The sequence below is a fragment of the Mytilus californianus genome, unplaced genomic scaffold, assembly GCF_021869535.1.
Source record: "Mytilus californianus isolate M0D057914Y unplaced genomic scaffold, xbMytCali1.0.p SCAF_4, whole genome shotgun sequence".
NCBI classification, from domain to species: Eukaryota; Metazoa; Mollusca; class Bivalvia; order Mytilida; family Mytilidae; genus Mytilus; species Mytilus californianus.
The window spans coordinates 4,987,658-5,015,402 of record NW_026262690.1 but is presented as its reverse complement, the minus strand read 5'-3'; the positions used below and the strand labels follow the sequence as shown (position 1 = coordinate 5,015,402).

The 27,745-nt window shown below is 32.2% G+C and overlaps 2 protein-coding genes across 2 annotated transcripts in view; one reads left to right on the top strand and one right to left on the bottom strand.

The window, feature by feature from the left end:
- Positions 1-1,722: 1,722 nt before the first annotated feature.
- LOC127739395 (uncharacterized) lies at positions 1,723-12,621 on the bottom strand. The gene is made up of 7 exons (XM_052251130.1): positions 11,658-12,621; positions 10,747-10,824; positions 9,933-10,110; positions 8,696-8,716; positions 6,743-6,828; positions 5,421-5,479; positions 1,723-2,282 (listed from the first exon to the last, which is right to left on the bottom strand). The coding sequence occupies exons 1-7, from the start codon at positions 12,447-12,449 to the stop codon at positions 2,069-2,071; spliced, it is 1,428 nt and encodes a 475-aa protein (XP_052107090.1). The 5' UTR covers positions 12,450-12,621; the 3' UTR covers positions 1,723-2,068.
- Positions 12,622-16,158: 3,537 nt separating this feature from the next.
- Positions 16,159-27,745, top strand: part of LOC127739410 (uncharacterized) — a 31,739-nt gene continuing 20,152 nt past the window's right edge. Inside the window, exon 1 of the mRNA XM_052251172.1 lies at positions 16,159-16,284. The gene's annotated coding sequence lies outside the window, so the exon portion shown is untranslated. The remainder of the gene's footprint in view (positions 16,285-27,745) is intronic.

Sequence of the window (27,745 nt, the reverse complement as noted above, 5' to 3'; positions counted from 1 at the left end):
CTAAATATCATCTAAATAAAAAAGAATTGATAACAACGAATGTGAACGCTATTTTTGCTTTGAATCATCAAAATCTTTTTGATAAACCGCATACATTTTTTCTATGATTTATACTAAAAATACTGTTATCACAAAACATACCGGATAACAGATAGGAAGGCCCATTCTTCACAAATAATCTTAATAATCAGACAGAAATTACTGCACTCATGGAAATCTTCAAATTACATCATATTGTTCACTAAAGTTCCTCGAATTATCTCAGAGAAGTTTAGCATCCGTGTACCAAATGAAGAAACGCATGCTATGCTCTGTGAAATTAAAACCATACTCCTAAATTACAAATTATGTGTAAATACTTAATCGGTATAGAATGGATAACATTTTGCTATACTTGAAATAAAACGACAGCAGTTTACCGATGTTCTATTGTAGTAAATCGTTTAGGATGAGACAAATCAAGGTAACAAACAAAAACGGAGCGAATCGCATAATATCCAAAAAGAGCAAGACCAGGTACGTCGACAGGGTTAGCGTCTCTAGTTATGCATGCATCCAGGAGATTTCATACTCAGTCAAAATCGGGAATGGGACACATTCGATAAAAATGTCAGATCAGAGGACTATACTGGAATCTAAAGTTATAGGACCGAACAAACATGTCGCTAGTGAGTTGCTACACCGACACATCTTATCGGTCAACTAATCCGTGAATGTGACCGATGTGTTAATCCTGAATAATATCCCTCCGTTTACAAATAAAGAGAGATAGAAGAGTTTTTCCTATTAAACATGTTAAAAAATAAGTATATTCCTCTAAACACACTTTTGCGTGAGTACTATAAGAGTTTCTTCCATTTGGAGACATTGTTTTATTTCTTTCGTTCAATTAAATTTGCAAATAATACATATAAAAAAAAGGAGATGAGGTTTGATTGCAATGAGACAACTATCCACCAAAATTCAAATAGTGAATGTAAGCAATTATAGGCAACCGTACTGCCTTCAACAATTAGAAAAACACATACCGTATAGTCGGCTATAAAATTATGAAACAATTCAATTGAGAAAACTAACGACCTAATTTAAAACAAAACAATAAACGAAAAATAAATATGACAGACATGAACCAACATGCTACATCTGCCAGTCTCTAGTTAGGAATCATGGCAGTTGTTGTCTTTAGTTATATCTAAACAATTTTTTTATTTAAGGAGATTTGCGATGGCAGTTGGTTAATGATAGTCTCATTAACATTTATTCAATGTCTACAAATAAGGTGATTCAGAGTTTCACATACGGTATAAACACCGGTTTTAATGAGGAAACCGTTTGCTGACCTCTAGATATCTTTAGGTTTTCATGTGGTCTAAAAAATTATTTATGTTGGAGACAATATTTTGACCTCTTTACTCCTAGATATCTTGGATTGCTCTCTCATTGAAGTATATCCTCACATTTCCTTTTTTTCGGTGGTCGATATCGTGTGAAGGAAAATTCATAAGCATGAAATATATGGTTTTGGTGCTGACAAGTCTGTGCTTTGCCCTAGTGTAATATTGAGACATGTAGCAAACACAAAATTGCTCGGATAATGATATTTCGGCAAACGTAAACTATTGAATATGCAGAATAAAGCTTGTTAGTTTCCAACATTTGTAATGTTTGCACTATAGATGTATATGTTTATGGTCAATGAAATGAAATAGTGTAAACTATTTTGTTCTACCTTTTTATTATTATTGAGTATCATTATATGGATAACACTTCCTTCAAAATTATCATTTGAAAAAGATACTGCTGAATCTAAATAAACCTAATTCAACTAATGGTCATACGTTTATAAGTGATGTCATTCAAATTTCTACAGACTATATTAAGAAAGTCCATTTTTTTCTTTAAAATACACATGCGTAATATGATTTTAATGTTCTGTATATGGTTCCAGTGCTTCCGAAACTTAGTCTTTGCACTTCATTTAACAGGTTTTATTTTGCCTTATTTGAATCTCAAATTTCGTTTTTTATAAATTTATAAATTTCGTACACAAAAATCGCCTTTTCTTTGTTCATTTAGAAGTCCTTATATAACTAAGACTGCCAAGTAATCGTCCCTTTATAAATTCGTATTTTATTATTGTCAATGAATCTGGTATATAATAGAAACTGGAATCTACAAATCTATCCATCAAATGAATGTTAACTGTATTAACAACAATTTTATCGTTTGGAAAGTTGCCGGTTTTAAAAACTAACAATAAATCAGTTTCCAACAAATTGGATCTACAAAAAATTAACAAATTTATTAAAATAAAATCATACATACACAAGTCTCATATAATGAAGGAATGATATATGTGTTGTCACTGGAAACTACGTGAAGCTACGACCTACATACACAACTGCTTAAAAAAAGCCAGTAATATGTTTTGGGCAAAATATTTCGGAAATTTTGGTATTCAACGCTGCTCAGCTTCGTTTGGCCCTTTCACTTTTTTAATTCTAGCGTCACTGATTAGTCTTTTGAAGACAAAACGCCCATCTGGCGTACACAATTATACGCCTGGTATCTGTGATGATCTTTTTTGTAGCAGAAAATTGCTGAGATTTGATGACAGGTAAACTGAAAGGTTTGATGGGCAATTCTTTTTCTTTTTACATGCTGATGTGGCTTCTTTATGCCTTTTGTTATATATGAATTAACAACTTATTGACAAAGGTTATTTTTTGGTTTATTTATCATATGTTGTTTTAATTAAGCTATTTAGTCGTCTGTACACATCATTACTTTATATAGGAGATATTGATTTTGAGTAGAATGTGTATAAAACGAAATGGATTTTGATTGTGTGTATAAAAAAGAAAAACGAAGAAAGACAGAAAACACAATGAGAATTAGATTTAGCAACAAAAACCTAACCAAAAGTTGATGTTCCACTTTAGGCACCAATCACTTAAAATTGATAATATTTGTCATTACACTTATGTTTAGTTATTCATATAACTATATTGTTATGGTGTTTGGTCGAAGTCATAAATGTCGTCAGTTATTGCAATTGATATTTTTGTTGTTGTTTTTTTTTTGTCTACATGATTAGTTGGTTTTGATGTGAAATCTGTCTCTGTTTGCATTTAATCCTGGTTTGTCTAGACTCAAGTCGATGTTGAGATTTCCATATAGGGTGTAATAGAACTATGTTATCGTAAATAAATGTTGTATGATGACCTTTATATAAATTGAGATGTGTTAACACTACTACAGGTACATCAAAACAAAAAATAGAAATACACATAAAATACAATTTATGAGGACCTAGCGCCCAGACCATATGACAAGCCGTAAGTATTCCCGATAGGTATAGTCCAGACCATATGGCATGCCCTAAGTATTCCCAATAGGTACAGTCGAGATAATATGTCAAGCCCTGGGTATTTCCAATAGGAACAGTCCGGACCATACGACAAGTAATTAGTATTCCTTATAGCTACAGTCCAGATCATATGGCAAGCACTAAGTATTCCAAATAGCTACGTCTAGGCCATATGGCAATCCCTACATATTCCAAAAAGATATAGTCTAGACCATATGATAAGTCCTGAGTATTCCCTAGACCAGACAAGTCGTGAATAAATTTTTCAGAGACGTCCGTATAAAAGGATGGAGATTTTGCGGTCAAAATCGCACTACTAGTATTTAAAATTATCATCGTTTTTTCTTTAAATTTACTATTTCAACTGTAAAATGTATATATACTTATTATTTGTATCGTAATTTGCACTAAGTTTTTATTTCCATTAAATTCATAGGAGCTTTGTAGTGTAGCAGATATATCTTAATATAACGAAATATTACAATTATTGACAAATTTATCATACATTTTGAGATAAATTTGTAAATATGTATTGTTTTGATGATGTTAACTTTAATACATCGCCTGCCATCATATATAGCTGTGGTGTGATAACAAGAGAACTGATGTGCTCGTGTTCACTGTTCGCACAAGTGGTTGGGCAATTTGTACATTTGTTGTGGATTAATACCAAAAAAAAGTAAAATATCAAAAATACCGCACTCCAAGGAAATTCAAAACGGAAAGTCATTTTTCAAATGGGAAAATCAAAAGTTCAAACACATCAAACGAATGGAAAACAACTGTCATATTCCTGACTTGGTAGAGGTATTTCCTTATGTAGAATATGGTGGATTAAACATGGTTTTATAGGTAGCTAAACTTCTTACTTATATGACAGTCGCATAGAATTCCATTATATTGACAACAATGTGTGAGCAAAACAAACAGACATAATAGGTAAAAATGTCAAAAATTGGGGAACATCAGTCAACATTGTGTTATATTCTAAATCATAATAAGAACAAATAACTATTTCAACAAAGAAAAAGAAAATGGCTGTTAATTTTCTCCTTGATAATATTTATGTACGTTTCGAAAGCAAAGTTTATCGACAGGTTGTAGGTATTCCTAGGGGCACTAATTGCGCCCCTTTAATAGCAGACTTGTTTTTGTACTGTTATGAATCACAGTTTATGACCAAACTCAGTAAAGACCCGTCTAAATTGCATTTAATTGATAAATTCAATAACACTTACCGTTATCTTGATGATATTTTTCGTTAAATAATCAAGAATTTTCTCAATATACTGCCGAAATTTACCCAAAGGAACTTACTTTTAACAACTGTCCTTACCTAGATTTAGATATTTCGGTTTTAGACGGGAAACTCCACACTAAAATTTGCGACAAAAGGGACGATTTTTCGTTCCCTATTGTTAATTTTCCCTTTTTGGATGGTGATGTTCCTTTGGCTCCTATCGATCGTTTGTTTATGTGTTACATATTTGTTTTTCATTCATTTTTTTATACATAAATTAGGCTGTTAGTTTTCTCGTTTGAATTATTTTACATTGTCATTTCGGGGCCTTTTATAGCTGACTGTGCAGTATGGGCTTTGCTCATTGTTGAAGGCCTTACGGTGACCTATAGTTGTTAATTTCTGTGTCATTTGGTATTTTGTGGAGAGTTGTTTCATTGACAATCATACAACATCTTCTTTTTATATATAGACACTCTATAGACAAAAGACATACGCAAAAATGAAAGACAAGAATACAAAAATGACCATAGCACAATAACACAATGCGCGGGATGTATAAATACCTAGCTACGATAATGATAATTGCGTGAACCAGCGAACTTAATTAAATGCATTTTTTTTAATTTTCGTACAGTGTAAACATTTTGGTGAAAGGAGATATAGATATCTCAAAAAAATCATCCCCTACAATGGAAATATTTGATTGTTATTGCACCGTAAGTTTTTCTGAATCAATGTCCTTCAACGTAAATATGTTTTTGTAAACTTCAAAATATAAATTCTTTAAAATGAACATATTTCACTTACATAAAACGTGTTTCATTACAGCCAAAGAAAGAGTCATCCGCTTTAAAAGCTAAATTCATCTGAAACATAATTGAATATTTGCCCTTAAAGTTAATCAGTCAGTATACAACGTATTTCCGAAAATTCTCCAAAAGACTAGGAGAAAACATAACAACATCAATAAACTATAAGTTAAAACATAAAAAAAAACAGATTCAAAGACAAAAAAAATTATACATGGATTTCAATAATCAAATAAAGAAAAACCAAAAGTTATTGATATAAATTGATATAGAGTCAACTTTCCTCAGAAGTAACGCGTTGAATTTTTTTAACGTAGCCAATACATTTTATTATACTTCATGTCAAAATGCCACATTTTGATTGGCTAATACGAGGGTGTTAATTTACTCTATTACCCTTCATGGAGACGCTTGATCAAGTGTGCGCTTTATTAAATACAACTCTATCCTACGGCAAATACTCTATTACCCTTCACGGAGACGCTTGATCAAGTGTGCGCTTTATTAAATACGGATGGTTGTTATGTACAAGACGTCATAGTTTATTACTTTGAATTTGAAATTTAATCGACAGTAATAACAGAACATTCAGTATGATAAATTAAATAACACAAACTGAGAGGGTGATAGAGCAGAGTGTTACCCCTCGAAAAGACATTGTCAACCTTGGCTTCGCCTCGGTTGACAATGTTTTCTCGGGGTAACAATCTGCTCTATCACCCTCTCAGCTATGTGTTATTTATATAATGTTGCCTTTACAGTGACTCGTCTGTTTGTTAACACAGGATGACTGTATTTATCTGTTTTGTATTGTCTACTAGTTTGCAACTGTGCTTCGAGAATTAAGTCTTTGCTATTGGAACAAATTAATGTACATAGAACTTCTTTTACTAAGAATGAAATATTACCAACAGTTTACCTCTGATGTTTTTGTCAAGTGTTAATTCTTTGAAGTTTATAGCTTGCTGTTCGGTGTGAGCCAAGGCTCCGTGTTGAAGGCCGTACTTTGACCTATAATTGTTTACTTTTTACACATTGTGACTTGGATAGAGAGTTGTCTCATTGGCACTCATACCGCATCTTCTTATTTCTATTTGTAAGTTTAAGTTTCTAAGCGCATTGATTTTGAACTTTTATTACCCGATTTGTTAAGTAACTTTTTCATATGAATATAGGAGATGAAAATAGTACTTTATTACTTTCGTGCGTCCGAAACGCTTTTCAGTATTTACTATCACCAGAAACGCTCAGATGTGAGTTATATGCCAATATATGTCAATAAAACAGCAACATCTTTATACATTCATATTAGTAAAATACCTCTTGACAAATACTGAGAGTCAAAGAATCTGTATCAAGACTTTGTGACACTGAGCTATTAAAACTCATCTGGATTTCAATCGATACTGCAAACAAAACAAAAACTAATTTGATTAATAATTTTCACAGTAACCTATTATGTCTGTTTGGGTATGATCACCCACTAGGAATAGATTACCTTAGGTATATTTTGCAAAAACTTTTTTAAATTTGGGTTCTCAATGCTCTTCAACTTCGTACTTTATTTGACCCTTTAATTATTTTTTTTTATTCGAGCGTCACTGATGAGTCTTCTGTAGACGAAACGCGCATCTGACGTACAAAATTTATCCTGTGATATCTCCGATGATTTTATTTACAACCACTGTGTCGATGCCACTGCTGTTGTAGTTTTTCTCCCCTAGGGTATCAACAATCCAGTAGTCAGCAATTCTGTGTTGACATGAATTATCATTGATATGGTCATAATTATAAATCATCTGTTTACCAAACTTTTATCTTTTTCTAAATGCTAATGACTTTCTACCCCAGGAATAGGTTACCTTCGGTATATTTGGCAAAAACTTTTTTGAAATTTTGGGTCCTCACTGTTCTTTTTAAATTTGTTTTGATCCTGGCGCCAATGATGAATCTTCTGTAGACGAAACGCGCGTCTGGCGTACAAAATTTATCCTGGTATCTCTGATGAGGTTATTGTCAATATAACTATAAACAACTGTCATACAAGTGGGATGTTTAGCTAGCTATAATCCAGGTTTAAACCAACATTTCTTCGGAATATGTCTCTGCAAAGTCAGGAATTTCCATTCGTTCCGTTTGTTAATAAAGTCTAACGTTTGCTTTTGTCAGGTTTTATGAACTTCCCCCTATTTTAAATACCTTTTTGATTGTCGTCAATGTTTTGCTAAATTGCATTGGAAACAATGTCAATTTTGATAGCACAAACTTAAACACAATTCAACACACATATATACTAGACAAAAAAGCAAGATCTCTTCGATTTCGCTATTACCACAAGCCGTGTCAACCTGTATAAACTGAAAGTGACAGATTTTTATATACTAGTAGATGCAGTTTTCATCTTTAGACATTCTATCACTTTTTCGGACATAATATTTGAATGAAGGGGTGCATCCAAAAGTTATCATTACTTAATTAAACGTCCAAAATTGTTCTTATCCCACTGTTTAAGGAATGTGAGAAGAATGATTTAAAAAGACATTTATCATACAATTAAAGTTCTGTGTGGATCAAAATTTTACGAAGAAGACATACCGGAAATGTACATTTTTCAACTGAATAGTCAATGGATGGTCAATCGATCCAATTTGCTTTTCTTTTGAAAGATTCAAGTTGATCAACAGTTAACAGATAGAACTTGTATATATCTTAAGAGATGCAAATTAAGACAATCTGATTATAAGTAAAGAATAGCGATTGAATTATGAACAATATTCACGAACGTTTTCGTTCAGTATTTATGAGCTGTATTTTCATGTCCCCGCCGCGGTGGAAGGGGAATTAAGTGTTACCCTTGTCCGTCTGTACGTCAGATTTGTTTGTTTTCGTTCTCTTACTTTAGTTTGCCTCAACCAAATATTATGAAACTTATACACAATGCTTTTTACCATAAAACACAGATCGAGTTCGAATTTGGGTGACGTTGGTTTTACAATTCTCTATTTGTGTTCCTTTATAACTTATATGCAAGCGAGGGGATTATCTGTGTCCAATGGACACATTCTCCATTTATTTTTAAATGGTGTATTTTGTATTGTTCAATAAAGTCTTTTCTTTAAAGGTTTTTAAAATAAATTTCATGAGAGAAGCTCGATGCCAATGATTAAAAAGGAAGATTTGTTTCCTTTACTAGTATATATATTAATGAATATTTTTTGTAAAATATGAATGTTATTTTATATAGATTTCCTACAGTTTTATCAAGTATCTTACCATAAGCTGACTTGTCTGTATCTGAAAGATTAGTAGAAATGCATAAATATGTAAAATAATTCAGTTATATCATCAGTAATATACTAGTTCTTCTATTCATATAGTAATGTCTTTTGATATTGTCCGTGACGTTAATTTAAAAAAAAAGTAAAATAACAAAAATACCAAACTCCAAGGAAAATTGAAAACGGAAAATCCTTTTTCAAATGGCAAAATCAAAAGCTCAAACACATCAAACGAAAGGAAAACAGCGGTCATATTCCTGACTTGTTACAGGCATTTCTTTATGTAGAAAATGGTTGATTAAACCTGGTTTTATAACTAGCTAAACCTCTCACTTGTATGAGAGTCGCATAGAATTCCATGATATTGACAACAATGTGTGAGCACAACAAACAAAACAATTTATTGTCAATGTTTGAATACATAACTTAACATAAATATTGCTACTCCTTGCAGTTATCTACACTTTTGGTCTTGTATATCTTTTCAGTTGATTTTTAAAGTTTACTCAATGTTAGCTTCAAACCACTGTTCCAGGTTAGCAGGAAGGGTTTAGCGTTCACAATCATGTTGAACCCAGTCATATCATTTACCTGTTTGAAGCAAGAATTGTTCTTCGTTCAATGTTATTTACTTCATTCAGGCCGTTAGTTGTCCCTTTGAATTTTTTCACAATATTATGTTTTTCAGGAGCCTTTGACAGCTTACTATACGTCATTGTTTTTGCTTATCATTGTGTTATTCTTGTTCTTTTGTCTATGATGGATAGATCTCATTGAAAACTATAACACATAAGCTTATTTTCATATTTCTTCGTCGTCTTTTTTACAACTTTCGCTAATTTATTAGAATGACATTTAACGGTGAGATAACCCAAGAAGAAAAACTCTTTAAAGAGGACTATAAGCAATCGGTATTTAGAGAGATGTTCCTTCGCGTAATAAACAGCTGCTACATAGCATTTTTGATCTATGTTCTATGCAAAATAGTACAGCTGGCTATATGCTTACGAAATTAAAAGATTTCTTTTCTTATTTTGTTTGTTGTTTCTTTTTTTTTTAATTTATTATCATGCAGTCATAGTAAATAGAAAAAGAGATGATATGGACTGAATTGTTATAATCAAGACTGATGATAGGCATATCCTTCTTGTATTTGAACAATATGTTGGTATGAAACGACAACATGCCAAAGACTATGCCAATTAACTTTTACTACTTACACGCATACTTACATATATAAATGACACTTATAACGGGGAAAACTGCTACAACTATCAGAAATAGTCCTAAAATACACATTACTACATTATTTGTCTTGTTCCTTTGGTGTATTCCTTGACCTTCTTTGTCAGCAAAATTTGACCTTGATATATTTATCTGGGTTCCATCAGGTATATACGTTGATGGTGTCTTAAACAATAAAATCAAAATGTTTGCAGATAAATACAAATATCATAAAGATTGTTTTCATCAATATATTCCTAACAGGTATAAAATATGTTAAGCCCTGCAATGCTGACCATCACATGAATAAAAGTATGTGTATAACACGGTGAAAATATTGCGTCTTCTATATCAAACATTGGAGAAAGACTTTATATTACCAAGCATCATAACGTTCATATATAAACTCCGTTATTTGCTTCTTAATATTTCAAAAGATTTATGGGGCTGTTTCGATGCCATCTGATAAAGGTAAACTTTAGAGAAAGGGTTTCGGAAGCACTAAATTTATCAAATGTTATTTTCATTTCCTATCATATAGTTAATACAGCTGCTGGTGGAGTGTTAATAAAGCTTCAGCTCAGTAGTCTTTCTTAAATTTTACGCTGATAAAATTAGAAATTATTATGAAACTAAGGTTCCAAATCCCTCACTCAATGTTGACCTTAATTTGATTTGGCTATTCTTTTTGTGTGATTTTTTATCATATAGATCCTGAAGTATTCAATCATTTAGACATCCCTGACTTTCAATTTTTAAGATTTTATCTATAGATATAACACACTCCTAAAAGTATAATGAAACTGATAGTATTATTTATACCTGGTGACGTGTTACATATGTCTGCGACGTCCTATTGCTTCGTATTCGTAAAGACCATTTCTGTATTGATTCTTTTATCTGGAAGAGACAGGAAATTAATTAATTTTATTAATTCAGAATGTATTTCACACGCTTTTCAAGTATAAAAAATGAATATTGATCATAAGTAGCAATGGGTGCATACTACAGCTTGTAGTTACCAAACTGTAATCATTTCGTCTTCTTTTAACAATTGGTTTTCTTGTTGCTCACTAATGAAATTAAAGAACAAAAGTAGATGTGGCTTATACGTCAACGATAAAGCAACTCAACTTAATAACACAAAAAGACATCTAGATATGGTTAAAAAGGAATGTAAGGTTTACTAATATGAAACAGCAATCCAACGACACGACCAACCGCAACCGAAAAGACACAATTGAGGTAAACTTAGCGTCTTCAACAATAAACTGTATAGTCGACAATAAACTGTATAGTCTTTACAATAAACTGTATAGTCAACAATAAACTGTATAGTATTTACAATATGTCTTTAAAGCTGTGAATTAATCAACAGAGACTATAAAAGTTCTGTAATCAACACAAAATTTGACAATTAACAAAAACATTAAAATAAGATATAAGACAACAACTAAAAATGTTCTTGACTTGCGACAGGCACAAGGATAAATGGGGAGGCGAGGAAAACATATGGTCAAATGCGTGGTACACATTAACCCGGCTCTCATTATTTTGCTAATTATTTTAAATAGTTATTACAATGCATAAATCCGTGAAATCGTTATATTTTATAGTTTCATAATGCATTTGACTAATATTATTCAAAGAAAAAACATAAATCACTATTGCAGGCGAAAATGTCCTACTTAAGATCCCCTGATTCATACATTATATTGAAATTGTTCACCTACTTGTTGGAATCGTTGACTAAATGAAGATTTTCTTGACAGTAAATCTTTTGCCCACTTTGGCATTTCGAAATCGGTTTCATCGTTTTCTGTGCTCCTATAGCACCGCTTGTTTTCTTGAATATCGTTCACAATTTGGCGAATGGAACCTCTGGATGGACTATATTCACAACTATGAGTTTCCTTCATATAAGAAATAGGAATCCTATCCTCATCGTATTTATCGTCATTTTCTTTCTGACTATATTTAAACGGATATTTGAGTTCATCCTTTGCTTCATATTGTATAAGTTGAGTTGGATGAGCCCCTATTGGACTGTAATTAAATCGTTCTCCTTGATCGTCAGAATGTATTGTCGTTCCATAGTTGTCTACTCCTGTTGCATGATTTATTCTCTTCTGTGTAAGTTTGAAATCAGGATTAAACTCAACCTTCGAAACAAAATGTCCAGGATTGTCAATACTTTCATCTCGTAGCAAAACATGTCCATGTGGTCTGTCATTTTGAAAGGAAAAGGCTGTATATGGTTTACCTGAAAAATCACGTCTAAGCTCTTCACGCGCTGTTATAAATGAAATGTCTTCTTTTTCTTTAACTTCTGGTTTGCTCATGTTATGTGCTTTATGATCTTTGTAGGTTATGTCGAACACTTTCTCCTTTGACGAATTCTTCCATTGTACATTTTTTGTAAACTTTCCTGAAGCTCTAAGCTGATACTTAGCGAAGCTAGGTATATAGCGTGGCTGGTGAATTCTATATACATTGCTTTGCGATTTCAGATAATTGTAATCCATATTCTATGAAAGCATGCCTCGCGGTTGGAAAGCTTTGTACACAGTTTTGTGATTTCGGATAATTATATTTTCTATCATGCGAAAGCATGCATCACGGAAATGTATAAAAGCAAATGTTCGAATTACAACTTTTACAAAACTCAATCATTAAGTTAACGAACATAAGAGAACTATAAGCTGGAAATAATTAAAAGGAAAATATCGTGTATTGTTTTTGATCATATAAATACAACTAATGACCCATAAAAGGCGTTAATAGTACTTCTTTTATTTAAATCTTGTAAATGGGTGCCTATAAATCGATTGTTTGCTTTATAGAATGTAGTAGTCAAATCAGAGTATACGATAGTATTTGTAAATACTGGAAGATAATAATATAATCATCAACATCAGTTCTGAGTATATGAAAATAACACGTACTTTACAAATTTTGTGTGTCCGATCAGCTTTTCTGAATAAAACTCAAAACTGTCTATTTGAGGGCCATTATGTAAAACAGGTGGAAAAATTAGGAGTTATATTACCTAAATGACCGAAAAAGAAATATCAAATTCATTCAATATCAACTTTGCCTGAGGGAGTTGCAACCTCAGCTTCTTAATAATTTCTTTATTTATCAAAATGTTGATGCCAATATGTATTCTATTAAGTGTATTTCATAATATGTATAAGTACTTACGTAACATTTTGATAATAAATTGAAACAAAAATCTAATGAAATAACGGGAAATCTCCAATATATCTCAGTTTTCTAACTAGTGCTTCAAAATTTCTAAGGAACTCGTCATCATATAAGTTAACAAAGCTTATGTTAACAGCATTATTAATGATCCTTGTGTAAAACTCCTTTGAGTCTATTAAGTCTTTGGAAAACTTGAATAGGTTACGTTTCTTTCGAAGGCCAGATTATCTTTATTGACAGTTGTGATTTGTCTTCTCTATATACAGCCTTACAATTTTATTAAACAGAAATTTTCCTGTTTACTTTAATTTTTTTCGATAAAGCTGCGGTTCTGTATTTCCTTTGTATTTGATAAATGAAATCCTAGCTATTAAAATAGGACTTTGAACATACACTAAAATAAGAAATGATGAAACTTATATGAAAAAATGTCTTTGTTGTTTTGAAATTCGATATTAATGACATATCTATGATAGCACCTTTTATGAAACAAGTAAGAACGTTTGTGTTAATTACAGTCAATGGAGCTACTTGGAAGCTGAAAAAAAAGGCAGTCACTGTCATTCAGAGTATTCGTTCGTTGTGTGATCAGGCACATCACACAGTTTCAGTAACAAGAGGCCATTCTGTCAACGGGAAAAATAGGTGTGACTTGTAGAGTTGTGTAACAAGAGCCTGTATAATCTACTAACCGTGTATTGAAATAAAGCTCACTCACTAACCCAATATTAAATATACAGGGTATTCACGTGTTCGCTTTTAACCAATGATATTTCTAGAAATGTATAGGAGGTAGAATAAGATAGTAAATACTCAGAGACTAAATAGGGTGTATAATGACTGATTTGAGGATCGACAGGTGGTATTTTTGATTGTCTACACTCAGAACAGAGGACATGTATTTTAGGACTAAAATAATTAACCAGATTCAAAAATATGAATCTGGTTGAATATCATATCAAACATTTTGAAAGTAACACATGTTTGTACCATGCTTTTATAGGCTGCACTTTGTAAATACAGCTGTTTAACAAACCACGCCTCTTTTGGGGAGATATATAATATTCATAGATATTTTGTTTTGTTTATGTACTGGTTCCCAGATATGATCTCTATGTTTCATCTCTTAGAGAGATAACTTGGGAATGTTACCAGTATAAATGGCGAAATTGAATTTTGAGGAAGACCCAAAGTGAAGGCAGGGGTAGTACAGAATTTTAGTATAAGTTTAAACTCTTAGACGTCAGTTGGGGCATATAAATGTTGAAAATATGCCGCATAGCCCTATGTTTTGACCTTTGAAAAAAAATAGTAGTGCATATGAACTTCCCATTCTAGGATATAATTTTTTACGAAACTTCATAGTAAAAGTGGCAGTTTTAGCCGGAAAAGGAGTTCCTATGGGAATTTGCATTGTCTATATTTACAGAAGTGCAACCTATATCTATTTATGTACCATGCTTTTATATCTATGTTTGTACCAACTGTCAATGACAACAAGGTGATGTTGTTTAACGTAAGTAGTATACCAAGAAAACTGCATAATGTAAAATTCTAATGCGTTCATACCTGTCATTTCTATTGAAAAAAAAGAACAAAAAGGAGCTCGTTTAAACATAATCTGAACTAAAACCTGCTTCTGAACATCAAAGTTCCCTGAACTATGTATTGATCCTGAGGTACAAAAGCGACCATATATATGGTTTTAAATCTGCTTCCAGGAAAACTTAACTACACATATTTCTGTTTTATGCTCTCACATCCGTCAAACAGCTTATTTCTAATGTGATCCTTTTACAAGTACCGGCTTAAAGTATGTATCTAAAGGTCAGGTCAAAAATCAAACATAAGCGTGAACGTGGTGTTACTTAAATACAGACAAGTTAGTTGATCATTAAAAAATATTACAATCATCTAGAGGGGACATTTCGTTCACCTCCTTCAACTGACAGTTGACACCTTTTTAAACATTTGCAGCTGAGGCAGCAGGTAATGAATTCAAATCATGTATTGCATTATAGTAAAATGTTGTTGATTTGATGCGTCTAACACGAGGCGTAAAATAGAGTTATAATGACTTGATCTTGTGTTAGTTATTTTTGTTTATAATTTTTGTTTCAATATGGTGAACATTCAGTCGAAGTTGTTTCACTCTAATTTCAAAATATAAAAATCAAAAGCAAGATGATTCCTTTTGCTTTCTTCTAGTTCTTGGGTCAAAGCCTTTCAAAATTGTGCCACATTGTACTTTGTTTTTCAAAGCTTGAGATATATGAGAAAACCAGGAGAAACAAGAAAAATGAAAAGAACATTATATGAGTTGTTCGTTGCTGAAACATCTAGTCTCATATGACAAATTATGATGGGGTATATCAAGAAAACGACTTCCAGGTCTAATAAATAGACAGGTGACATTTCTCAGTCGATGTAAGGCAAATTATTGAACGCATATACAATTTACGAGATAAACTCAATTAACAACACTCAACGCCTTTAATATTAACGGCTATACCATTCGATAATTAGACATAAGAAGATGTGGTATGAGTGCCAATGAGACAACTCTCCATCAAAGTAAAAATTTATAAAAGTAAACCATTATAGGTCAAAGTACGGTCTTCAACACGGAGCCTTGGCTCACACCGAACAGCAAGCTTTAAAGGGCCCCAAAAATTACAAGTGTAAAACCATTCAAACGGAAAAACCAACGGTCTAATCTATATAAAAAACGAGAAACGAGAAACACTTATGAACCACATCAACAAACGACAACTACTGAACATCAGATTCCTGATAAACCAATTACATGTTATATAGGGTACAAATTTCATCGTCCGATCTGGCGTCATATTACGTATCATATTCTTGATTATCAAGACATCTTTATAAAATGTTGCACTTTAAAATGCAGATAGCATACTTATGCTCTATTGCTTTTACTGCGATAGCACATGCTGAAAATTTTGATATATTCAATTGCCGTGTATCAATATCAGATATAAAAATAACATCCAAGATATAAGAGGAAGCTGTAATCATTTCCTACAGTGCAGGTGTGGTATTCCTTAACGAGAGGTCGGTGTTTGATACCGTTGTGATAACTTCATCGTAAAAGCAGTAGTCAAAGCACACGGAAGCATCTGTGGAAGCTAGGTAAGTAATTTTGTTTTATTCGTGGACAATGAAGTCATTACGTCACAATTAAGATCCAAATAATTTCCATTTTAGTATCAAACTTAAAATTATCTGGAGACGTGACACGATTTTTGTTTAATAAATCAATAAATATTTGTATTAAAACATATTTAACACAATATATCATATATGATAAAAAATTTAAACCAGATAAATAAATCCGAACGGTTCTTCATAAGGCATCGCCGGTATTTAACGTCCTCATACCGACCGGACGTGGCTGCGTATCTATACATCCCGTCCCATTTTCACCATGGTTTTACTGCCGAATGTGAGAGATCTAGGTCTGACCATATATCCATACCCCAGTCAACCCTTGGGGTTGGTTTCTATGTCTGACCATATTTCCATACCCCAGTCAATCCTTGGGATTGGGTTTTAGGTCTGACCATATTTCCATACCCCAGTCAACCCTTGGGGTTGGTTTTTATGTCTGACCATATTTCCATACCCCAGTCAACCCTTGGGGTTGGTTTCACTCAAAAAGTCATAAAAGCTCAAACCACCTACTACAAACCACATACTACACTTTTATCATAGATACGCTAGGCGCGAGAGTATCGTCATCTCCGTAAAATTGTATCGGAACCCCATTCCATAATCCTTGATCCGGCATTGTTCACTCAAAGATAAACTAATAGAATTTACTAGGTGCAAATTGTCAACTAAACTTACTGTCCATGTAATTATTACTCGAGACAAAGTTACTGGAAATACCAGTAAAAGAACTAAAAAGAATATATAGTCATCAGTTCCAAAATCGACGTATTAAACACAGATACCAATACGATTAAGACATATTTGTAGGCCTACATTAATTTACAGACTAATCTGACCTTCTAACATCAGAAGGAACACAATTTAACTCTGCTTTAACCTTATACATAAATGTTGCTGCTTCAAAAAAGGGTTTGATTTTCATCAAAACTCTTAATGCAACTCATTATAGCCATGTTCTTTATTATTTAAGAATATACTGCTCTCGTTGGTTTAGAATACACCTTATCGCTATTTGTCCGACATTACTGGACATAACTAATGTTCCGGTAAAATGTTTACGACACAAGAAGAAATGTCTGACGCCTCAAAGAAAAATTGATTGTTGTAGACGTCAATAGTCTTCAATTGTCGCAAATTATTGGTCAATTGTAGCAAATTAGCGATAAGGTCTATCTGAGGGTATATTAACTATCTTATTGTGCATACACCAACGATAGAATAGATACACATTTTGGTTCCTACTTTATCAATCAATTAATCTTTTTTACCAAGAACTTACATCAACATATTACATTCTAGAAAGCAACTACATTTTTTATCCTATTAAAATGCGAATTTCTTTCTAAGTAAAAAAATTCATATATCAAATAAATGAAAGCTTCAAAAGACTTTTTAGATAAATATGTATGGGATAAATGATTTCTATTATGAGGAAATATTCAGGGACTATGTAATACCCTTATAATCTCAATCGGAATGTAAGATATGAATATCATTACACATCGAGTACCTACGTAAGTACATGCATTTCCTAAAAAAAATGATGAAGGCATGCAATAAAATTAAACCGACCGTTGATTTTTTACTGTTTCTGAGCGTTTGCATACAAATGTTTCATTGTCTGATGTTCATATCCACTGATTGTTACAACGTTAAATGTGCATCTGCTGGAACATTTATCTTCTTTTTGTGATGCATGCCAAAACTACGTTTACCCAGTCCTGTCATTCCTGATGAAATAAGTTGATATATTTCTGTATTTCTGCAGTGAGATCTGTATTTTCGATAACACTATCATTGCTTAATTTTCCGTGGAAGTTAATGAATTATTTCATTTGATTGATGATAAACTTAGAAACAACTTAGACAACATTATACAATTCAAAGTAAATGCAGCTGTGCTATGTACTTACAAATAGCAAGCTGACCCATTTATTCATAACCATAAGATTCTGAGTTTTTTATTAACCTATTTTATTTTCACACATTAGATTTGTTTAGACATTCACGTTTTTGATCTTTAGCGTAAAACAATTTTACAATAACTTTTATGGTATGTATTTACGGCATACTGTAAAACATGGTATGGTACGATGGTATGGTATGTGTTATGGTATGGTGGTATGGTACGAATATCACCATACCATGGTATGCATGAATGGTACCATGGTATGGTATGATGGTATGGTACTAATTACTATACTTACATACAATACCATTGATAGCGAATCGTATAGAAAAGAATAGTTTATTAAATTTCTGACATATACAATTATGTCTACATAAAAAAATGTAATAACAAAAGTACAGAACTCCAAGGGAAATTCTAAAAAAGGGAGAATCCATAAAACCTGACAAAATCAAACACTCGACGATATCATCCAACAATATGATTATTAATTAATATCTAACATACATTTACAATTTAGATCGATTACTAAGATAAATATAAATATAAATATATTAGTCAACAAAAGTAACGATACACAAGTTTGAACTCCAATTTATCATAAAATATAATAGATAGGAAAAACTGTTAAACTATCCAATGAAAAACACTCATTTGCAAAGCAAATGCATATGATTAAAAGAATCTGACCTAATTGGAAAGTGAGAAAATACCGTGTTATTGAACACAGGGGTCAAATTTATTTTTTCGGAAAATGATGACAAAAGTCGGCACTTAATTTCGAAGATGAGAATTTAGTATTCAAATATCGGCAAAGGCATTCAAGATTTTAAGCAGACCATGTTTAAGTTTAAATTTTTAAGTTCTAATAACATTTTTTTTATTTTTGGGTGAAAATACGATTTTTGAAATAACAAAAATTGCAAAAAAAAAATTAGCGTATTTGCCTTTAATCAATAGTTTTGATAAGAAAATAACACTCTGTAAATATTAGACCAATTGGGCAATTATTTACCTTGGTACATTGTATCCAATTTCATTATATATGGAAAATACATTGCCTTGTATCGTTTCTTTTGTTGACTAGTATAGATAGCGACCACGTGCAATTGGATTTTTCTAGGTCTGGTTGATTTCAAAATGTAGGTTAAAAAGTATGTTTATCATCGTTTTTACCTGTATAAGAATGTTTTTTTGTGGATCAAATCAATCAACCAAATGGTTCATCCTGGTTTCACATTCAATGTTGACATTCTTTTCCTTTTAATAGCTGAATACATGCGTAACCCATCTCCGACTAAGAGGTTAAATTGAACCAAACTGCTGCTAGAAGCGAATAATTATTTCACTATTTCACTTTCGTTAATGATTGATAAACAAAAATCATGTGTTATATTTTTTTTATATATCTCGTAGCTAATACCCCTCTGAATTAGAAGGGGAACGTACAGAAGAAATGCTTTCTGTTATCACAGTCATCAAGTTTGTATTAAATAAAGCTATGCAAGATCATGATCTACCATGATCTAAGTTGGTGATGTCGAAATGCTGTTTACTTTACCACGAAGAAGATGTTTTTCAATTCAAGACGCGTAGAACAATTTGTGGGTTTTCAAAGGGAAAAGTAGAATTTCAGGAGCATAGTCAAAATCTGAATATTATAGATGAATATCGACGGAACCATCTGGGCTTACTTAAAATGTATTTAAAATCATTTGATACAATATCAGAATAATTACCTTTATATCAAAGACAGAACAAGATTTAGTCATGTTTGTTCACAGAATGTTTAAATGCATGAAGCATTGAAATATTTTCCTTTCATACGGTTGAAATCATATAAAGTCGTGACAAATTCATGCAGTTTCCAAACCTGTAAATACTAGTAAGTTAACTGTTTAAGAATTAAAAAATAAAACTTTATTTGTGACTTTCTAAAAAAAAACGCTTGGTGGTCGAATGATATAACTAAAGAGCACACCATGAATTTCAACCTGTGTTCAGTGTTTAAGGTCTGGTATATATACTTTTAAACAACTCCTGTTTTTCACCCTTGTCTGTCGGTTATTATCAAAAAGTATCATTACATTATTTTGTTGAACAAATATTTACAATGAACATATTATTTTGGAGGAAAATTGAATGAACACTTTGTTCAATTATTATCTTCAAAGTAGAAACAAATGCTTTTATGTTTATACTGGAATGTCATGATCAAAATGAATAATTTAATGAAATAACAAGAGTATAAAGTTTATTATCACAAACAGATATTTTTTTTTCTTCAAACGAGATATTATCATTTCCGTATAAACATTTTTGAGTGTCAAACCTAGAAATAAACCTGTATCATGAGAATGCCAACTTAACTGAAAAGACAGTACGTGTAATGTCTGTGGAATGGTGAATCATTGCTAGAAATATTTAAAGTTCATGAAGTTTAGCTATTGAATGCGTTCATCGTTCACCGAATAGGGAAAGTATATATAGTTCGTCAAACAAATGAAAATCTAAAAATAATTTTTTTATTGTTAACTCACGTATATATCTGATAAAAGATATGATTATATATATATATATACGAAAAAATTATGATACTATATTAATCTTTTTTTAATAATTTAAACCGATAAACTATTTGGTTTGGATTCAAATTGAGAGAGTGCGTGCATTTTCTATAAGATATACTAGTATTCATTTGTCATATCTAGCAAATTTTGGAACGCCATGACTGCCTTATGTTGGTGATCAACATTATATGGAGTGGTGACAACTTTATATGCAGTAGTGACAGTATTAGCATTATATGCAGTGGTAACATCATTATTTGCAGTGGTCACAACATTATATGCAGTGGTAATAACATTGTGTGCAATGATCACAACATTATATGCAGTGGTCGGAACATTATATGCAGTGGTAATAACATTATACGTGTTTTGTTGATGAAGGTGATGATCAGTGATATAGTGATGATGATGATTAATGATAGAGATGGTGGTGGTTCAAATTCAGTAAACTTCGTAAATTTTATCGGACATTGCCGAATCCGGTCATAATTGATAAAGCTCCGCAAAAAAAATGGAACAGTTATTGAAGTCGTGTAATTTAGGCCATTTGACTGAAAGCTTTATCAGAAAAAAATGGGCAGACGACCTTATTTTATCAATTTAGGGGGAGATAATTCCTAGGAATGGGCAGACATTATTTTATCAATTTAGGGGGAGGTAATTCCTAGGAAAGGGCAGACATTATTTTTATCTATTTAGGGGTAGTTAATTCCTAGGAATGGGCAGACATTATTTTATCTATTTAGGGGGAGGTAATTCCTAGGAAAGGGCAGACATTATTTTATCAATTTAGGGGTAGTTGATTCCTAGGAAAGGATGAAACTTGCATGCATTAATTATAGTTCTGTTCATCCTAAAAATACGCATGGCATAATGTAAGTAAAAATGATGAATAATAAATTAATAATAAAGAAACATTGAATGGCAGTTTGTTTACAATAGGCCTCGAGTTCATTTCTTATTGAACAACCAAAAGCTAGGTGCCATCTTAGTCGATATTCCGTTTATATCAAATAAATACATTTTGAATATAGTTAGCGGGTTATAAGACATACACCCCAGTTCTCGTTTACATATGTCATGATAGAGCCATTATTTGGCTTCGGTTTTCAATATTATGCATTTTTACATGATTTAGTATCTAACTGCATTTCATTGCAGGTGTTTATCACAACTTTACATCAATTTTATCCAACTTTTGCAAGCTTTTTTAGCACGTAGAGCAGTTTGTTTTCAAAATATAAGCAACAGCCTTAACCAAAAATATATAATAGGTTTAATTGTTATAAGATTATATAACCGCCTCGAGATTGGTGGTCTCGCGGTAGCATGCGCGCTTTGAGTGCAGAGGTCGTGGGTTTGATATCCGGTCCGGTCAACCGAAAGACTTCGAAATTACTATTTGATGCTTTTTTGTAAGCACGTGACAGTTAGGACAGTTAGGAGTCAGAATAAATGTCTCAATAGTTTGAAATTTCCAACAAATAAACACCCGGTTTAGCATGTCGGTCTAGTCTTTGCAGGGTTCATATCACATCTATACGTTTCGTTCAGGTATGCATGTAATATTTGCAATTGGGCGTTTAACACCAATCCGCCCAGGCATCAGATTATCTAACTATACTGTTTTTCGTTTTATCGGTCTGGTTACTATCAATATTACTTGTTAACACCCACATTTTATTTTATTGTGTTGCAGTAACCTGTTTGAGTTTATTTTGTTACTACACAGAGCTGTTTATTTGTGGAATCAATACTGACTTAAGTAGAAAACCATCTGCATCTATCGATTGATAAATATGTCTTGCTATGTTTACGGTATTATAATAACAAATAGCAAATATTTTTATCAAATGTATAAATATTTTTGCAATATAATATACCATCTTGAAACAAAATGTATGATACACCTCGTAAAAAAAGTTGGCTTTGAACTTGAACTAATTGTGATATCCTTTACAGAAGACCATCCTGGTTTTATGGAAATATGTCAAAATACAAATGCAATTTATTTTTTATCTATCTTATTTGTACAAGGCTCGATTTGGCTAATTCGTTGGCAGGTTTTGGATATTTCAATTAATTCGAAAATCTTTTAGACATGGGCGAATTGGAGCTTTGCTTATTGTAAAGACAAGTTTCTGCTGCCTTAGATTGTATGTTGACGTAAAGATGCTGTGTTAGTTATGTTTAATGACATAAACTCTACATGCCATTTTAAAAGATGTCTTCATTTTTGTTACACTGAAAATCTACATATACAGTACTCACATTATCCCGTAGAGATGAACGTATTGACATATTGACAATTCTAAGACGAATACCCATGAAGCCCAGTCAACATGAAATATAACCGAACAAGTCATTTACTGACTGTATGTTACAAGTTGCTATAGTATAGCCCTTCACTTGATACGTAAAGAAAGCTTTCTGGCTAATTTTCAATTTAGTGTAAAACATATTCAGAAAAGGTAGGACAAAAAGTAAATAAACAATCATTACTGAAAAATTATTTTTATAAATTTTCAGCAGAACTGAATTAAAACTTCCTTTTAATATTAAATCTAATGAGACTGTCAGACTTCAAGGTTACTAAACCTAGGAACAAAGGTTTCATACGCTGCGATTTGGATAACAACGGTAATAGTAGTAATATTGGTGTAATCAGGGGTGTACAGAATTTTACACCGTTGTTGAAAATTCATACACCCTGAGGCGCACCAAGATAACGAATTTATTTCTTATGAACAATTCCTTTTCTCATTTTTAAACCAGGATGTAAAATTGAAAAATGGTAATGAAAAATTTCCAGAGTAACATTTTTTCAACGTCGATGTTGCTGCGCATTGTCAAATACTTTTTCAATTTTTGTCCTCAAATTTATTATTTTTTTATTTTTTACTTCTTTTTTTTTTTTTAGTTTTTTTTTTTTTTTTTTTTTATTATTGACATTTTATTTTTTTTTCTTTATTTTGGCAAAATTTTATTTTTTTAAATTTTTTGGCAAAATTTTATTTATCCCGGGGTGAACAAGGGTGGGGTGTTAGTTACACCGGGGTAATTAACCAATCACATCGCAGTATTTTTGCTGCATAAGAAATAAATTTAAATATCCTCCCTTGAAGTACGTGGCAAAGTTCATCAGTTTAAAATGGTAAATGTAATGCACAAGTGCTGATACAATGAAAAAAACATTATATTAAATCAGATTCATCAGATATCATAGAATAATGTATGAGATGAAGACTTTAATTGCACTTCCGTCATATACTAAACTTACTATCTATATATATTATTCATTAGATATAAGAAGATGTGGTATGAGTGCCAATGAGACAACTCTCCATCCAAGTCACAATTTGTAAAAGTAAACCATTATAGGCCAAAGTACGGCCGACTATTTCTATTTGCATACTAGTGTATATTTATAGAAGAACACATCTAAATATTCTTACAAATATATGTATGGGTTTTGCTCAATGTTTGAAAGCGTACGGTGACCTATACTTGCTAACTATGTCATTTAGTTCATCATACCGCATCCTTTTATTTTCATAAAGCATACAAAGACAACAATACATTATGCTGAATAACTACTTGTCACAATTTTTTATTGCAAAAGACAACATGAAGTTATCAATAACATGTAACACCGCTCAATATTTAATAAAGAGATTAAAACAAATACAATGTATGCCAAAATAAAACTCTCATCCAGTTAATACAAAACATACAGAACAAAAACGCTATGAGATAGACTTCCGCAAACTATCAATACTACCCTCAACTCTGTTAATCGTTCAATACCATTGTTTGGTGATTGATTGAGTTATTGTTATTAGCTTATCGTCCAGTGGAAAATTTTTTATATATATATTCAGGACGAGTACAAATTAACAATAAATTGATTAAATACGAGGTTCCATAAAGTGGGTCGACCGTAAAGAATGACGGAAAATTTAGACAGACACTAGAGTCCTAGGGTTTGTTGGATATGAACAGAAATATGGTGTGCAACATGACACTTATATACGGACCCAAATGTGTTGTTGCAAGGATTCTTTGATGTGCATTGATCGTGGCACTCTCCCTACATAAGGTTCAAAAATGTAATTAGGCATCGGATTTAATGTTTTCATTCCGTTCCGTTCAGACGTGGTAACATTATGCACATTCAAACGGACGCCTTATTTAACATGAGTTTTTGTGCCGGGTGGGAGACATCAGTGACCACATTTATATACTCCAGTGAACCAATGGAGTCTACTTAATTTGGCTGCTTCCTTATAATATCTCTAATGTATTGTTTATAAAAATAGTAAGACGGCAGTTTAAACCAGAATGAACAATATGAATTGTGTTTGGAAACTGGAAGTGGTCAACAGCAATTGCGTTATAAAATACCTTTAACGGAAAGAGGGGTACAAGCAAATTAAGTGCAAGTTACTAAACGACATGATTTTATAGTACAGTTTATTGCAATTTTCCGTTTTCGGTCAAATGGACTGATTTTTGATACCTTTAGCTAAAAAGAATATCTGGTTCCCTTCTTCACCTTTAAAAGTTGTGAAGGGTAATGGTGAAGTTGATTGATTGTTGTTTGTGTCCAGTAGTAAATATTTCATGCATATTCAGAACAGTTGGTGATAAAATCATGTTATTATATACTTAGTAGTAAATACAGATAAATTGTATGTGTAATACAGTCATTGGCAAGCGTGCTGTATCAGCCACCCGTGATGATATCGATATCAGCACGGTTGCAAAGGCTTTATCACACCTTTAATCTGTACGACGTCACGTCATCGATTGCAGTCACTGTTGCAAAGGCTTTATCAAATCCCTAACCTGTATGACGTCGTCAAACATCTAACTGTATGACGTCATTTCAAATCCCCTATATGTATGACGTCATGTCACATTAAAACATCTACGTGAGGTACATGTATATAATAAAGTGTATATGATATGGCTTTTTCAATATCACACACCGTATCAACCCTCAACCAATATAATCCCTCGAGTCAATTAAATGTTACCGTTATCTATCTATATGCTATTTAATATTACATATATTTATGACATTTTGAATCCTGTACCGACACAAACATGTATTAATATTTTGTCTGTAATAATGATTATGTAACACAAATTTCAAAATATTTCTACTGTTAAAAAATGATACATTCAACAGACTCAATCTGGACAAAACGCACCAAAAAGATAATGTATTTAAAGTTTTGACATTGATTTTAAGAATTTGCTGTAATTTTTCCAGTAAAGTTATAGTAAGAGCATGTATACACACAGAATCATACACAAAGAAAAGAACAAAATTACGATGCAAGTGAGAACAACCAAACTTAAGAATTGTAATTGTATTGATGCTTGATGGTCACTCCATCTTTTTAATTGATTTTTTTGTGATGAAGGCTCAGATTTCATACGTATGAAGTAATATATTGGGATAGACAACAAAACAAACGAAAAGACAAAGTTGGAATGGTTTTCTAGACTTCAAATATAAACAGGAGTTTACGGTGTGTATCAAGCTCAATCCTATCTGAATGTTGACATATTATATAACAGAGTCGATCAAAGTTCAAGGACGAAAAAAATCCAACTCGAAATCTTTACATACAGCAGCGTTCTGTAGAAATAGGGAAGTTTTACGCTCTTTGTATGTGAAAGATCCCTTGCAACAACCACTAGAGGTTGGTACATTTATAGATCAAATTTCTGTCGCTACCCAACATACCCTCTGTTTCAGTGACTGTTACAACTCTCCGTCCCTTATGAAGATCACCAAATTTACAGAATCTGTATATTAGATTTACAGGTATTTATGTTTTCGTCATCAATATAAATGAATTATTTGCCAGTCGACATTAAGCAAACAACAATCAATCAAGCAAACATCTATTTTCTAAAACATAACTGAAGTTTGGTATTTATCCTTGCTTCTACCATGAATTATGACAACTTTAATAATACTGCAATCTTGGCACGAACACAACAATTATTGTATTAGTGGGTTAAATGAGAAAACAGGTTTAAGAAAGGTAAAGAAAGTCAACTGTTCAAACAGAAGCAGTAATTGTAATAGTTTGAGGTAAAAGCCCTTTGGATTCTGTTAATTACGCTGAATGTATGGCTGTTCTAATTATGAGAAGCACGTGCTTTCTTCACATCACTGATGCAGAATTGTAATTTTGTTTTATACCCAGTTCTACGTTAATAACCCCTTAGAAATGTGATTGCTTGAAACAAAAATCTGAGATTCTCGTAGTTTTTGTTAACGCTATAACTTTGTAGAAATGAGGACAGAGTTTGAAAAGCTATTTCTTTTTAATATTATCGAATTTTACAATTATTCCGACAAAGTTTTACACGTAACTTTGTCCTGTTGGAGAAGTTGAGGGAGTAAGTTTCTCATGCTGAATTTAAACAAACGATGTTTCAAATTCGAGTCACAAAAGGAAAATCCGATACAAACGTTGAAAAATAAGGTTAAAAATAACAAAATCGTGAGACCGTCATGAGACAATTTAGAGAATCACAAAGAAAGTAATCATTGTATCGTCTGACAGACATTAGACTATCACGAAGCAGATAATCATCTTATCGTCTGACTGACATACGGTCACGAAGCAGATAACCATCTTATTTTCTGACTGACATTGGACTGTCATGAGACAGGTAATTATCTTATCGTCTGACAGACATTAGACTGTCACGAAGCAGGTAATCATCTTATCGTCTGACTGACATTAGACTGTCACGAAGCAGGTAATTATCTTATCGTCTGACTGACATTAGACTGTCACGAAGCAGGTAATCTCATCTTATCGTCTGACAGACATGAGACTGTCACGAAGCAGATAATCATCTTATCGTCTGACTGATATTAGACTGTCACGAAGCAGGTAATCATCTTATC